This window comes from Solanum verrucosum, unplaced genomic scaffold (genome assembly GCF_900185275.1).
Source record: "Solanum verrucosum unplaced genomic scaffold, falcon-dt-bn FXZP01000142.1, whole genome shotgun sequence".
Taxonomy (NCBI): domain Eukaryota; kingdom Viridiplantae; phylum Streptophyta; class Magnoliopsida; order Solanales; family Solanaceae; genus Solanum; species Solanum verrucosum.
This window is the reverse complement of record NW_026020259.1, coordinates 462,604-478,218: the sequence shown is the minus strand read 5'-3', so window position 1 is coordinate 478,218 and position 15,615 is coordinate 462,604. Positions and strand designations below refer to the sequence as shown.

General features: G+C 32.3%; 2 protein-coding genes across 2 annotated transcripts in view; one reads left to right on the top strand and one right to left on the bottom strand.

Annotated features, from left to right (window-relative positions):
• The window catches only part of LOC125833420 (probable LRR receptor-like serine/threonine-protein kinase At1g67720), a 91,440-nt gene that overhangs the window by 22,650 nt on the left and 53,175 nt on the right, over nucleotides 1-15,615 (top strand). The window lies entirely within an intron of this gene.
• On the bottom strand, nucleotides 5,528-11,084 carry LOC125833432 (uncharacterized). Its single transcript, XM_049512582.1, has 2 exons — nucleotides 10,817-11,084; nucleotides 5,528-5,934 (listed from the first exon to the last, which is right to left on the bottom strand). The coding sequence occupies exons 1-2, from the start codon at nucleotides 10,947-10,949 to the stop codon at nucleotides 5,654-5,656; spliced, it is 414 nt and encodes a 137-aa protein (XP_049368539.1). The 5' UTR covers nucleotides 10,950-11,084; the 3' UTR covers nucleotides 5,528-5,653.

The following is a 15,615-nucleotide window of genomic DNA, read 5'->3' as shown; positions in this document are numbered from 1 at the left end:
ATTTGTTCTTCTTCCACCTAGTATAGCTTTTATCGATATCCAGTATTGTGCAATAGCTATTTTCTTGGCCTATAAGTGGTGTTTGTGTTTACTACTAGTTGGTAGTTACAGCCCTTTGGGCTGCTAATATGCTTTGTCATGTCAGTGTGATGGTTCTGCTGGCATTCATACTAGTTATGAAACAATTTGGTATACATACACTGAATGTGGACAACGCTTGCCGTGCCCCTTGTCTATTTTACTAGGTACCTCCTGCTATCTAAATTAAAGTAGTGAAGGGGGGTCGTTTGGCACGAGGGATGGAATAGCCAAAAGTTATTTCATGGATTGAGATATCTGATGAGACTAGTTATCCCCTCCTTACGGAACAAGGAAACAGGTGACATAATTTAAATTCGGAAAGGGGTAAAAATATTCATGTACTATGCGAAATAGACCTTTTATACCTTCATTACATTGTGGGATCAAAAATACCCCCGTTATCCCAAGAGACCACAAATACCTTCAAGAGTTAACTATCTTGTGGTAAGCCACATGGGACTAATCCCTCCACATAAGTGTTGCCAACTAGGATTCACTACAAAATAACTAGACCTTTAGCAGCGACAAAAGTCTCCACTAAATCTCAAAATATTGCCACTTAAGATTATGAGTGATTTTTAGGTGGCAACTAAGGCTACAACAACCATTCACTAGTAAAATCTATTTTTTCAACAAAAAAATATGATAATTATTATTCAGTTGCAACCTAATTTTCTAAAATAAATAACATGCACCATCAATATTAAAAACATCCAATATTATTACGAAAATCATCAAAATTATTTCTCGATTCAAATCTCCTACTATATAATACATCATTGTACATCTACAAACTCCTCCTTTATTGATATCATTTGTGATTTTTTAAAAACAATGAAGAAAAAAAAAACACAAAATCAGAATTTAATGCTAAAAATCAATTAAAACCTTTAGTGGTGATATTCTGGATTTTGTGGCGACTTTTGTTGCAGCTAAAGGTCTAGTTTTTTAAGTGAATCCTAGTTAACAATGTTAGGTGGAGGGATTAGTTTCACGTGGCTTGCCACTCACTAAAAATTTGGGGTGTTAACTCTTGAGGGTATTTGCGGTCTCTTAGGATAATGGTGGGGGTATTTTTTATCCTAAAATGTAATGAAAGGTATAAGTGGTTTATTTCACATAGTTTAGTGGTAATTTTGACCCTTGTCCGTTCTTTAAAATTTAAATAGAAAAAAATAATATTTTTGAATCTCTCATGTGTAAAAAATAATAATATATATAATGATAATAAATTGATCAATGGTTAGACAATAAATATACAGAATTTTCCATGACCTAAAACTTTGAAATGACTTTAGGTCTCACTAAATAGTTGTCTCACATTTTTGTTCCTTTCATATTCTGTTAAGAGAAAAAAAACAAAAATCAACAGATAGACTATGTACGATGTCGCCTACATGTTTGATGATGACCAGTGTTTTAAAAGGCGGGGCGTGAGGCGACACGTTTTATATAGTACAAGGCGAGGCGTAAGCCTCGAGACACGGGGCATAAATCCCATGGATCTACGGGACGTAGTCTCATGCATATTCAATTTTATAGTTTTATTACTAATAAAATAAGCAAAAGTAAACCTTTTAATGATTTATGATTTTTATTTGAGATAAGTATTAATAATCAATAATGAAGAAAAAAAGTATTATAATTACTATTTGAGAAATATCATTACACCAATAATAAAAATATGATTTAAAGCAAAAAAAGTTCAAAAAAATAAATTAAAAACTCGCGGGCGTACGTTTTTACGCCCATGACATACGTTTTTATGCTCGGGACTTACGCCTCAAATTTTAGAACTTACACCTTATGAATCTACGTCTTTAATTTACGCCCCGGAGCGTTTTTGGTACTCCCCGTCCTAAGACTTGCCCCAAAAACGTTTTTGAAAACACTGATGATGACTTTATTAACAATATATTCAGTGTTGTCTCAACGCAGTAAGACTTGCTTTTAATTTTAAGCAAGCGAGTTTTTAATTTTTAATTTTTACCATGTTTTTATTTAAAATTAAGTCATCTTATCTTGACATAATCAACATTAATATATAATGCAATTTTGACTAAAAATTTGCAAAATCTATAATTGAAAAGAACTAGGGAGACATGCATAGTAATTTGTCCCTTGAATGACTAACAAAATTTATATTTGGTCTTTGATAAATAATGGAAGTTAGTGATGAGTAGTCTTTGGTCTCCATTTTTTTTCCAATAACCTATTCATCAGTTTCGTATAAAATATTCTCTAACAAAAACGACTCCATTAAAAATACTTATTTTCTTCTCTTCCACTTCCTCCTTTATCTATTTTGTTTTCACTAACTTTTTCATTAATCTTTAACATAAAATCTTTACCATTGAAGAATATATATCAATAAGTTCACAATTCAATGAAATTTAAACATAAAATCTTATCGAGTAATTAGTGGTTATGACTTCTGAAATAGTTGTCCCTACATTATGGAGACATAACTAACTCTTGTTTCTTGTTTTCTTTTTTGTCATAATTAATTTGATATCAATGGAAAGCTCAAGTTATCTATACTTGTTGTACCAATTAATGGTCGTTATGGGGTAAGTATTCTGTTTTCTTTAATCAGAGATTTCGAGTTTGAGTTTTACTAGTACAAAATCTTCTTTATTAGGATGCGTTTTGTCTTTTGATATGAAATTTTCTGAATACTATATATGTAATGATTGGTTTTAATAAATGGAACAATTATTATTACTATTGTAGTTGAGAGAGTTTTTTTATGATAAAGTTGATTAAGATTAATTTGTAAAATTGAATCAACAATGATTTTTCGAGTGGTCTTTTTTTGGTATCTTATATATATTAAAAAAAGGAAATATTTAGTACTATTTCTAACGAGTCTAGTAATACATTTTAGAAAATGAAAACTCATCTAGGAGAATTTTAGTAATCGACTTGTGCTTTTTTACATATATATGATGGTAATGTAATTTATTCTTTGTTTACTTATTTAATTGCTAATATCACTTGTGAAAAATCATGCGCACATCACTATCACCGGAAATGATATAAAATTAACAAAAATGTACAAGAAGACAATCAAGTTACCAACCTTGATGAAGTATGTTAATGAGAGACAAAATTTGGATCAAAACAAACATAAACTTGAATCAACAATGCAAATATCCAACTAGTGAATTTTGAATATTACATGATTAATGAAAAGTAACTCCAAATATAATGTACCATATTGAAAAGATAAAAACGAACGAGGAAATGACTACATGTAATAAAACACGTGCATATAATTATATGAGCGAACCAGAAGAAGCAAAGCTTAGATTATCTCCTAAACACAATATTCTCTATAAACTTCACAAAACACTTGACTATCTTAACCTTAATTTTCCCTCTCTTTGGTGGAAATCTTTCTTTTTTCCCCCTCACAACAATGTCCTTCATGGCTAGTTGATAACTCATAAATTCTAAGGAAAAAAAAAAAGAGAAAATCTTAGCCTATAAATATGAAAATCTGTTTTTTTCTTTCTTTCACATATTTAGAACTAGAAGATGTAAAGTTATATATAGAAAAAACTAACCATAATTTGATTAGTTACAAGAAAAAGTTTCTTCAAGTCAATAATTGACATGAAATGCACACGGCCATGGGACTTTTTAACTTTTCCACTTGACTCCAATGTTAAGGGGTCCTCTAGTTCGAAGACAAGTTATGTCGGGATTAGATATATTAAAATTATGTCATATCGATTGTTTGGTTTGTGGTGTAAAAATAGGCATCTTAAAAATATATGCATTACATAATTTCTAAGAAGAACCGTTTAAAAAAATATCTTGCACTTGTTTACTAGAAAAAGTGTTTGAGTGACCTTAAGGATATTTTTGTCATTTTCATTATTTATCCGTGGATAACTAACCCCAATACTATTGTTTTATCCTTTGTAGGGATAACTTATCCTAGTGCTAATTACTAACCTTAGTATAAATTATCTCAGAATTAGTAATCAAACAAGAGATAAAACAATACTAAATTTTTATCTTAGGACTATCTATAGTTGTCCATCATACTAAACGATCCTCAGAAATTAAGTTGTATACGTTGTTTGTGTAACGATCTCAAGTTAATATTACAATAATAATAATAATTGTCCACGGTTAAATGTATAGTGAATCTTCTAATAAGTCAAAATTGTAAATAGCCATAGAAAAATGGTCTCATGTGTGATGTGACCACTTACAATTTAAACAGAAGATAAATTATTTTCAGATTTCTTACATGCGAAAATAAAAATTATCTTGTAAAATACAAGACATAATAAAATTAAAAAATAAATTTATAAATAACTACAAAACCAATCGATCAACCTAAAAACTATCCACATCACCAGACAATTAAATATTATGAATTCCAAATTTTCATGTCCTCCATTAACAAATTAATATGTTTCTCTTTGTGGGAACAATGAAAGCTCTGCTTGAGGAGAGAAGCAGACAGGTCAAAGTAGTGTTCTCTTAAGGAATATAAATAAAAGTGAAAAGTTTGAAGTCTATAAGGAAAGACCAATAATTTGTTAAAATTCCATATATGTGATGTGAATTCAATGTATCTCTTTCTTTTTGAGAAGTACTAGATGTTAAAAATAGATATCGGGTTGAATCTATCCATAAGGAATGCTGATTAACTCATTGGTCTCGTTGGCCTCCTAAACATTATTTATAAAGTTATAATGTAGAAAGTATCATTATGAGTATTGAAAAAAGAGATAAGCATCTCCTAGAGCAAATCTAGGTTATGGACAAAGGAAATTCATCCACTTCGTGAGAATTTTTGATTACGGTTAACTTACACATTTTCAACTCACTAAGGACCCTAAATAGGAGAATAAGGAGATTGAGGATTAGAATAAACAGTTAGTAGGTAGTCCAACTTTTTCTCCATTCCTAGTGGTAGAACATGGTTCTACTTTGGAGAACTTTTTTGTTACATTACCATTATTATTATTGTTATGATATCATTATCTTATTCTTCAATTGTTTCTTTACTTCGATTATTCTACTATTTTTACTATCAGTACTTTCCTCTTTTCACTATTTTCATCATAGCTTTCTACTCTGACATTCCTTTTCAAATTGTTCTGTAAAATGCTTTTTTTAAGCTAAGGATCTATCGAAAACAACTTCTCTATCCCACAAATGTAGTGGTACGGTCTGCGTACAACCACCCTCCATAGACCCTGTGGAATGGTCTATGTTGCTGTTGTTGAAGGATATGTATTTATTTATCTGTTCATGCCTTTTATGAATGATGCAGTAAGCAACTCAGTTGAAATAAATCTTTTGAGTTCAAATGTCACATAAATTGTAGCATTTTTTCCCTCTTTGAGCAGCCAGTGGTGATTCCTGTCAAACCCGATATTATTCACAAAACACAACCAGCATAACAGGCAGACAATTATCATTTTCTTCATTGATACAACTTTACATACTTTATACAATTTTAAACGAATCAACCATGATATTTTTTTCACTTATACACGTAGCTGCATCGATCTAAACTTAAGCCATGTTTTACATTTCGAAAAGCTCATTTTGTTATAGCAAGAATGGAATAGACCAAAAGAAATGTGACTATAACAATTGCTCCAACAAGAGTGAATTGTGGACTTGTCCATAGCATAAGGTTTGATTTCTCTGCTCTCTTAATAGGATCAACCTCTTCAGATAATGGATATTCAGAGCGCTTAGGATTCCATGTTACGTACTTGTTTGGAGAGAATTGCGAAAAGATGTTTGAGAAGATGCTCTTCCTGCTTCGCTTCCTGAAGCTTGACCAGGCTTTGTCCCAATCAGTTGAGGATTTATCACCTACAAAAGGAAAATAATGTTAATTCATACTGAATTTACCAAGTATGTAAGGTGCAAGAAAGTGCAAGTGGTACACGTTGAGGATAAAATGAGAAAAGGTCGCTTAAGATGGCTTGGTGATATCTTGTGTCATCCTACAGATACCAGTTCGTAAGTGTGGAAACTATGGTGACGGAAGGTGTTATGAGGTACACCTAAATCACATGGAATGAAGTTGTCTCGAAAGACCAACAATTTCTCGGCATTACCCTAGAATATTCTAACAAATGCAAACTTTGTTAAAATGACAACAACATACCTAGTGTAGTCCCACAAGTGGGATACTGGGGAGGGTAGAGTGTGCGCAGACCTTATCCCTACCTTGGGAGGTAGAGAAGTTATTTATGATAGACCCTCAGCGCAAGGAAAAGCATTTCAAAGCAGGTCAAACAAGCTTTAGCTATAATGGAGGGAAAATATCCATGTAGGTGATTTTTCACTTTTATTTTAATTAGATATGATGATGATACGAGTTGAGCTTAGAAGTACTAATGAGGATTCATATAGCCGACTTCACATTGTTTTGGACTGAAGCATACTTCTTGTTGTTGTTTAACTAACAATACTAAGATCTAAGTTCATAAGTAGAAAGAATCACTTCCTAAAAGATTGATCACTTCCAAAAAGAGCCCAAGGTATTGCATTCAACTCTGTAACAATATGTCACTGCAGGTGCATATAGAAACCAGCAAATACCTCCACTTTATATAATTCTTAAGTAAATAAAACCTAGAGTTATTGGTAAAATACACACCTAAACTATCACTTTTTCGCAAGTTTCATACCTCAACTATTTGTTGTTTATAGTTATTGACAAGGATTCTCCACGTTAAAATCTTGTGTCCTAGTTTCTCTTATTTTATTTTTGTTGATTACCTCATGTTGGTGCCCATTTTTATTCCTTTATTGTGAATATTATTTATGGGTGCTATTTTCTCCCAATAACACACTCTAATTGCAATTCCGGTTCTTTTGTCCATCACATGAGCTCTTTCGATCCAACTATGGTGTTCTGCTTAGTCTCATCTTATCTAGACCAGCCTAACCAGTTGGAATAATTCAATCAAATAATGAATGGAGCTCCAGTCAGATTTCCGCAGAAGCCAAACTGCAGTGAGACCAGTTCAAAACCAGGAACCATGTCTCATTATGAGAAGGAAACACTGGTGTTTCATTATACTCCTTTGGGGGGATGTGTGTGTGCATCTCTACCAGCTTTCCGGGTAGTTCCCAATGTTTGGCACTTTTCATACGTCATGGGTGCAACATCAACAAATTCGCTTATGACCAAGTTACAACCTAAGATCTATGACCATATTATGTTAACTGTACTCTATTATTATCTTATTTACTTTGATTCCGATAAACTAACTACTCTTTTTGCTACAAACACAAATAGCTCAAGTCACCTAACCAAAATCAGTATAGAAGTAAGAGGGCCTCTCAACCTCTTTCAAGTTTATGTGCTTCCGACACATAGGGCTAACATTCCATGAGCCAATAGAACATATTTTCTACCGCTAATCGACATATAAGAGCCATTTGTCCTAATAAACACCCTTATAGAGAAAACTTTTAATAGGCAACACAACAATATAGTAGATGTCCCTTTGAGGTTGGTCAATATACATGCTGTCGAAGATTATACCACCAAGCTGTTACTAAGGACTCCGACTGACTGAAGAGTCCAAGGTACCCTAAACTAATGTCTATGATCGAGTAGGGCGTTCTCAAACAGCTGGTAGTAAATAATGATTATAATCAGAGAAACAGGATACTCAAAACAGAGAAAGCATCAATAATATATGGATGAAAACATATTTTCTTTTTCAATTTGGAACTTTTAGAGTAGCAATGAAACTAAGGACACATGAGAGGTTAATGGACCAGAGTTGGAGAAAATATTATCTCACGGTCTGAGTGGTGCCAAGGCCGATAGAAACAGATAAGCTATGGTGGAAAGCGAAAAAGGACAGCAGATTTACAGTTTAACCCTTGCTATAAATTGTGAACAGCGAAGGGACAATGAGAAAAAGTGTCCATTGAAGATGACCTGGACCACAAAAGCACTTTAGAAAAAGTGGCCAGCTAGCTCACACGGACAATTTGCTAGGAGGGGTTGTAATTTGTGCAGCAGACGTTACATATGTGAAAGCACCCTCCAACACCATCTTGCATTTCAGGGAAGTCTGGCAGTCTAGTGCATGTTGCTCAACTTGTTTGGTGTACACTGGGTTAAGCCTAGGACCTTAAAGGAGGCAGTGCTAAGCTAAGAAGGACAAAAAGATGGAGAAACAGATGAAGCCTTTTTTTTGGACAATTGGAATATGCATCATATGGATAATATGGCTAGAAAGGATCAACAGATGTTAGAAGGAAAGAACGAGCAGATTTTATTTAAACAATTGATGCTTAAAGTAGTTAAAACTTTCGGTATATAATGAAAGATGTCCATCATTTTGATAGTATTTTGGAGCTTCTGGATTCTATATGAATGTAACAGGCAGAAGCTTCAAGTCTGTCCCTCTTAGGTGCTCGAGTAGGCTATTCAACTGATCCAAATAATTTGTGAGTATGCAGCAGCGTATTTTTTAATTCTAGAGAGTTGCTTTAGTAAAAGTTATCTCAACAATTATACTAGGTAGAAAACATGTGATCATCTATTTGAGGAGGTGGATAGGAACTCCACGAGGTAGTGGTAAGGTCTACCCTCCCCAGACCGCACCTAGTGGGATTTCACTGGATATGTTGTTGTTGTTTATAGGAACTCATCACCACCCTGCTAGGATACATGGAAGTTAGAACTATAACATGGACTTGTGCAGCTCATGTAAAGATGCAGTGCGAGAATATAAGACATTTATGTAAGGTTGATATTTTCTAAGTTTTAGTATATGTGAAACAGTTGCTTGAGCTTCCAAGAATTTCATGATGAAATTCCTGGAGACGGAGATTTTCTTTTTTTTATTGTTCTCCTCATCCTCCTTTTTCTCTAATTGCTGCCTACTTAATCAAGTTTCAGATCTAATTTCTTTATCATTCTCAACATTGGAGTCCTCGTTTTGAAGCCTAAGCATATTACTTCCAACTATAATGCCTTAGCAGCTCTAAAACCTCGAAACTTCCATCGTCTCCAACTCTATTGCAAAGATGTCTATTTCTCCTTTCATTTCTCGATCCTCAAACAGATTCATTCTCAAGGAATGAGGGATGCTACAAAAGCAAAACTAAGATTGGATTAAGAAGCTGATTCTTTCTAGAATATGGGGTCTGAACCTCTTCCCCCTTTAATACACAGGAGTAAGAGTCAGGAATAGATTTAGTCAACACAATCCCGAGTAGTTTCTGAAGAAGAATCCAAAAAAAATTGATACCTAATCCTATTTCTTTCTTGTTCTTTTTCGGGTCTCTAAAACTAGTAAAGATCTCCCTAAACAAAATTGGTCCTCACTCCTCGGTGCTTGTAAACAACAAACTTGTCTTTTTAAATCAGCCAGTGGTTAAATCCTAATAACCACATCTGTGTTATCCTGATTCCAATCATGTAACATATAGTAATGCTAGAACAACACACTTCCCCTATAGTACAAATTTGCAAATACTCCTTCTCAATCAACGGTAGATCCAGTATATCGTGAACCAACTATCTGGGATGTATATGGTGCATCAGGGACAGAGCTAGACGGGCAGAAAGGGGTTCATCCGAACATTATAGAAGGTTAATTTTTTTTCATGTATATGTGAAAATCTTGTCTCCGCCGCTAGGTGCACCTACAGACTTTAAATACTGGATTGGCCTCTGTAACCATGACCTGCAAGGATTGCACTATAATCCATGTAGTAAATGGTAAATCTTGCATCTTTCAAAGCATCCTAAGCCATATGCCCATACATAAGCTTTCTAGCAGTTCATCACCACCATCCGTTGCTTAGACTAAAGGGAAAATTTAGCTTTTCAGTTCTTAACTACAGAAACTAAAAAACAAAATTTGGCAACAGCCTCAACAATAGAATTAAACTGGGTAGAGCAAATATCAAAGAATGGGTCTAAAGCAACTGAATTGCGACTGAAAGACTATAATTTTTCAGCAAGTTTTCACCATAACAGAGATAAGGGTTGAGCTATATATCAATGAATGGTTAAAAAGAGATACTGAATTGCAACTAAAAGACTAGAATTTTGCACACAATAACAAGAAAAGGCCCAAAAGGGTCGAACCAGTTACTAGTGAATGTCGAAAGCTACTGATATGCAATAACTTGGCAACAATTTCAATAACACCAAGAAAAGGGTCAAGGCATATATCAATGAATGGTCAAAAATTTTGATACTGAAGTGACATACCCAACTTGAGTGTTGCTGTTGGAATCACCATTTTGCTGTCTAAAGCTATTGAAAATTGCAACTAAAAGACTACAACTTTGCAGCAGTTTTCACTATAACAAGAAAAGGGTCAACCCAGCTACTAGTCAAAATGGTCTAAAACTACTGATATGCATCTAAGAACAACAATTTCAACAAAATCAAGAAAAGGGTCCAAGCCAAATACCAATGAATGGTCAATTTTTTTTCATACAGAAGTAAATACCCAACCTCATTTCCTGTTTTTATAGTTGGAATCACCATTCTTCTGTCTAAAGCTACTGACTTACAACTAAAAGACTACAACTTTGAGACAGATTACACTATAACAAGAAAAGGGTCAACCCAGCTACTAGTCAAAATGGTCTAAAACTACTGATATGCAACTAAAGAAGAACAATTTCAACAAAATCAAGAAAAGGGTCAAGCTATATATCAATGAATGTTCAAAAAAATTGACACTGAAGTGAAATACCCAACCTGAATTGCTGTTGGAATCACCATTTTGCTGAGAATTTTTTCCTGAACAACAAGGTTTGAGACCCTTTTGAGTTGTTGGACAAGACCATAAACCGTGAGAAGAAATGTTTCTGTATGATAATCGAATATCCATTGGTGTATCTCTGCTTTGATTTCAAGAATTTTGTGTACAAGCAGAGGAAGAGTAAGAATTGAGAAGAGATATACGTGGTGCATAATGCATATAGAGGGTCAAATATTTGAGACTTTTCACTAACAACTTAATGAAAAAAAAAAAATGTTACTCTTTATTACTCTTCGGATTTTGATATTCAAACAATTATATTTTAGTCTGTCAATTTTTTATTTTTTTTATGTATCTTTTAATTATTTTGAATTGTCAATTATTATGAGTTATAATATTTTTTTATAGTTTACAAATATATGAATTTCATTTCAAAAAAATTGGAGATTCCACGCACAAATTTCCGATCAAATTTAAATTATTTGACTCTCGAAAAATGAAAAGTATCACATAAATAGGGACAGAAAGAGTATTTTCTTTGATTGGTAAAAAAATATAGATAATAAAACTATGATTTATAGACAAAAAATGAATGAGAATTGCTCGGATGGTAAGTACCTTCACTTCCAATCTTAAAGATTGTGGATTTAAATTACCAAGGGAGCAAAGATGGAGAGTTCATAGGGGTAAAACAAAGATTTTATGGACAAAAAGAAACAAAAACATTTTGAAAATTTATAAAGTTAGAAGTAATTAGACCCTTAATTATTATTATTATTTTCATTTGAAAAAGGTATTATTTTGCTTATAAAAATAATAATTAAATATCCGTGTAATATCATATTCATAGTTTTTTTTATATATGATACATAACTATATAAAATTGTCGACTGTTTTTTGGAATCTGTTATGATTTGGGATAGAATTTGAGAAGAAAAAATTGATTGTTTGGAGCTGTTATTTGGGAGAGATTGACATTAATTTGATTTGCATAATTTGGGGAACTGACATTTAATTTTATATTTAATTTCCTTTTTAATCTCAACAAACTAGTTGTATAATGTATCACAATTAATGTATCCGGATGATTCATATTTGAAAGGATTTTTGTAAAATAGAAAAGAGTAGGGATATAATGTAATTTAGGTCTTACACTATAAGATTTATGTAAGTTATACTATATATATATATATATAGTCATTTTCCTATTAAATGTAATTTTACTATATCACTCTTTGAATGAATCAATACAATGTAATAATATTGTTTCAATTTATGGCAGAGAATCATAAGGTATTACTCCCTCTGTCTAACAATAATTTTTTTCACTATACTATTTTAGGACGTCCAACAATGTTTGTCCACTTTATGAAATCAATGGATAATTTACATTCAGTTCTTAATTTACCATTGTCATTAATTATAATCATTTTCCTATTACATTATTCAAGACATTGTATTGATTACATTCAAAGAGTGATATAGTAAAATTACATTTCTATTTATATTTTTTTAAGAAGTGTGCAAATCAATAATGGATAAATATTGTAGGACAGAAGGAATATTAGATTCAGACAATAAGGACAAGTTAAATAGGTTAAGTAAAAAAAATTTGTCATTGATAAAGCTTTTAAAACTTCAAAATTAAATTAGAGTTTGTGAAATTATATAATTATTTTCTATGTTATGTGTTGTCCCAAGAGCTTAGGAACATTTCAAGAACTTCCATCTTAAATTTGAGGGTAAAGACATAAAGGCACAATTGAAGTTGTTTCGAATTTTAATAAAGACACCTAAACTTAGAGGGTGTTCTATTACCCCACAAAAGTATTGAATATCTTTGTAAAAGGACCATTTTGACCCATTTTCTCTACTATGAACAGGAGCGTGGTGCTCACTTTTTTAATTAATTTAATTTAAATTAACTTCTTCAAATCCGACCCGACCCGATCCGACCCAAATCGTTTCAAAAAAGAAAACTCTTGTTCTCCATTTTTCATTTCTTAGTTTCTCTCATCATTTTCTTCAATCATAGTAGTGGTATTTGGAGCCATGTCTTTTGAGTGGCTGGTGATTAGGCTTGTTTTCAAACCATGGATTGATAAAATTCGAGCTTCGATGTTGATCCTCCCGAAAAAACAATTGATTTGAGAGTTTGGTTTGATTTTTGGGTTCTCAAAACCAAATGAAATTAAGAAGAAAATGAAACCTCGGACAACTTTAAATTAGCTTTTTCGATTGGAAATTAAAACAAATTCCTACCTTATTGAGTTGATTTCATTAGTTCATCATAGAGTACCTATGACTCTTTTGTTGGGGGAAATGATGAATTTGAATGGAGTAAATAATTAATAAAGAAAATAACGTAAATGTGGCAGCTTTTAATTGGTTTTTGGCATTAAAAACAGATCTTCACGCGCATCATGTGCGTGTTCACAAACATAATGAGAAAATGGGTCAAAATGGTCCTTTTACAAAAATATTCAATACTTTTGTGGGGTGATAGGACATCCTCAAAGTTAAGGTATCTTTTTGAAAATTCGAAACAACTTCAATTGTACTTTTATGTCTTTTCTCTAAATTTGAAATGATCTTGAGATTCAAAGTTGAAGAACATTATATTCTCACATATTATATATTTATCGCTTGTATAGTTATATATGTCAAATATATAATATGGATAACATCACTACATATGATATACATTAGATATGGATAAGATACGGCCAAAGTCATCTGCAGCCCCTCAAAGTTGTCATCATTATTCATTTAGACACATCAACTACACTAGTACCTATTGAACACCTCTACCACCCCGAATTTGAACCATCTGAACATTTTTTGCCTACATGGCATATTGTTTGTGATTCACCCAAAATAGGCACGTGAGAGGTCTTTAGTTAGGCATTTTTTTGTGGAAAAAATGTTCTTTCTTCTTCCTCCCCTCTTTGCCGATCACTTCCTCAATTACACTAGTTCACCGCCACCATTCATCAATCTTCTTCCTCGTAATTTCTCCGAATACTTAACTTCTTCCTTCATCATTGTTTTTTATTTCTCCATTGCCATCATACTAGGATTGGCGGTACATACCTTCATTGCCGCCATGGCAGCCACCACCATTATCGCCATTGAATTTGTAGAGGCTTGAAGTTTGGAATTTTTTCTTTGTTGTTAATATAGTGTTTTGGTGTTAAATTGATGTAGATTTGTGTGAATTTTGTTAACAGATTTTCCTATTTATTTTTTGCTTTAAATTGATATATATTTGTGCGAATGTAAGGGTGTTCTTCAATCGAAAAAAAGATCAACTGTAGAACTCAAAACGAAATCCGACTTAACTCAATTTTTTCCGACAATGTCCATCGGAACTGATTAATTTTCCGGCGACTTTCCGTAAAAAATGTAACGAAGAAGACGGTTAATTTTTTTTATTATCTATGGCAAACTCTTCCACAACTCATCAAAAATAGCAAATTTTTTTATTTTTTTGCTTGAATTCTATGTTGCAGATGAACCAAGAAGGTTCAAAAATATCATATTTACAACGGTGGGTTATCGTGTTGGGGGTGGGGCACCGTAGAGGGAGAGGAGTTCTGTGCTCTAATGGAATAGTTACAGGATTTCTTTTTTCTTTTACTTTATAACATATTTTTAAAATATTTTTTTGGACTAAAAAATACCAGATGTCGGTATTTAATTCGTCAAATAGCCATGTCATTGCTAGTGTATTTCACACACTTTATACTTTTAGCTTATTGTCAAAAAAATGTTCAAATGGTTCAATTTTGAAGGGGTAGAGGTGTTCAATAGGTACAAGTCTATAGGTACAAGTCTTAGTTAAGGTGTCTAAATGAATTATGCGGACAACTTTAAGGGGCCGTCGATAACTTAAGTCATAAGATACATTAGCATACACAATATATCACTTGATCATTTATATGTCATATTTTTCTTTTTTCTTTTGAATAACAAGTCTTAAGCTCTAATTAGTGTTATCAAACATAATTCAATATCAATTTATGCAAATTCCATTTTTAAAAAATCTTGTTGTCCTCTATTAATTTTGCCATATTTTTGTGGAAAAATATACAAGGAGATAGGGTATGAAATTACCTTCCTACCTTAAATTAACAAAATAGAAAGCTAAGTATAGTATAGACAATTTTATTTGTCTAACCAAAGATGAAACAAAATAAGAATTCAAAATTAATTTTACAACAAATAGAAACCACATGTACATGAAATAAAAGAGTTTATCATATGTAATGTTCGAATGTATTGTTTCTTGATCAAATAATTAAATAATTTTCTTATTAAAACTTTATTCAATACTTTGTATACAAAGTAAAAGAGGAAAAGTGGAGGTCCGATCCAGCTATATAAAAAACCATAGCAGAGATATATCAAAAGAGATTTTCGCCTCCAAGTTGGGGATTACATGTATTCCCACAAAATAGCTACAAGTATAAATCAATTAAATAAATTATGTAGAGTGATCGCAGAAACAATTGACAAGCTTGCACACACGTGAAAAAATATAATATTCTAAGAATGAAAAAGTCTAGACAAACATGCCATGACAATTCAAATTAATTTGGATTTCAAATTGGCATCATACATCAAACAATATATATATATATATATATATATATATATAATAAACTTTACTATACTCCTTAACTATGGTTTGCATATTGACGGGCAGTAGCTATAGCTTACTCGCTTGAATAGTTAGCACCTCGCCTGTATAATTTACGGGTACGTTTGTATAATTCACGTGTATTTCTATAAT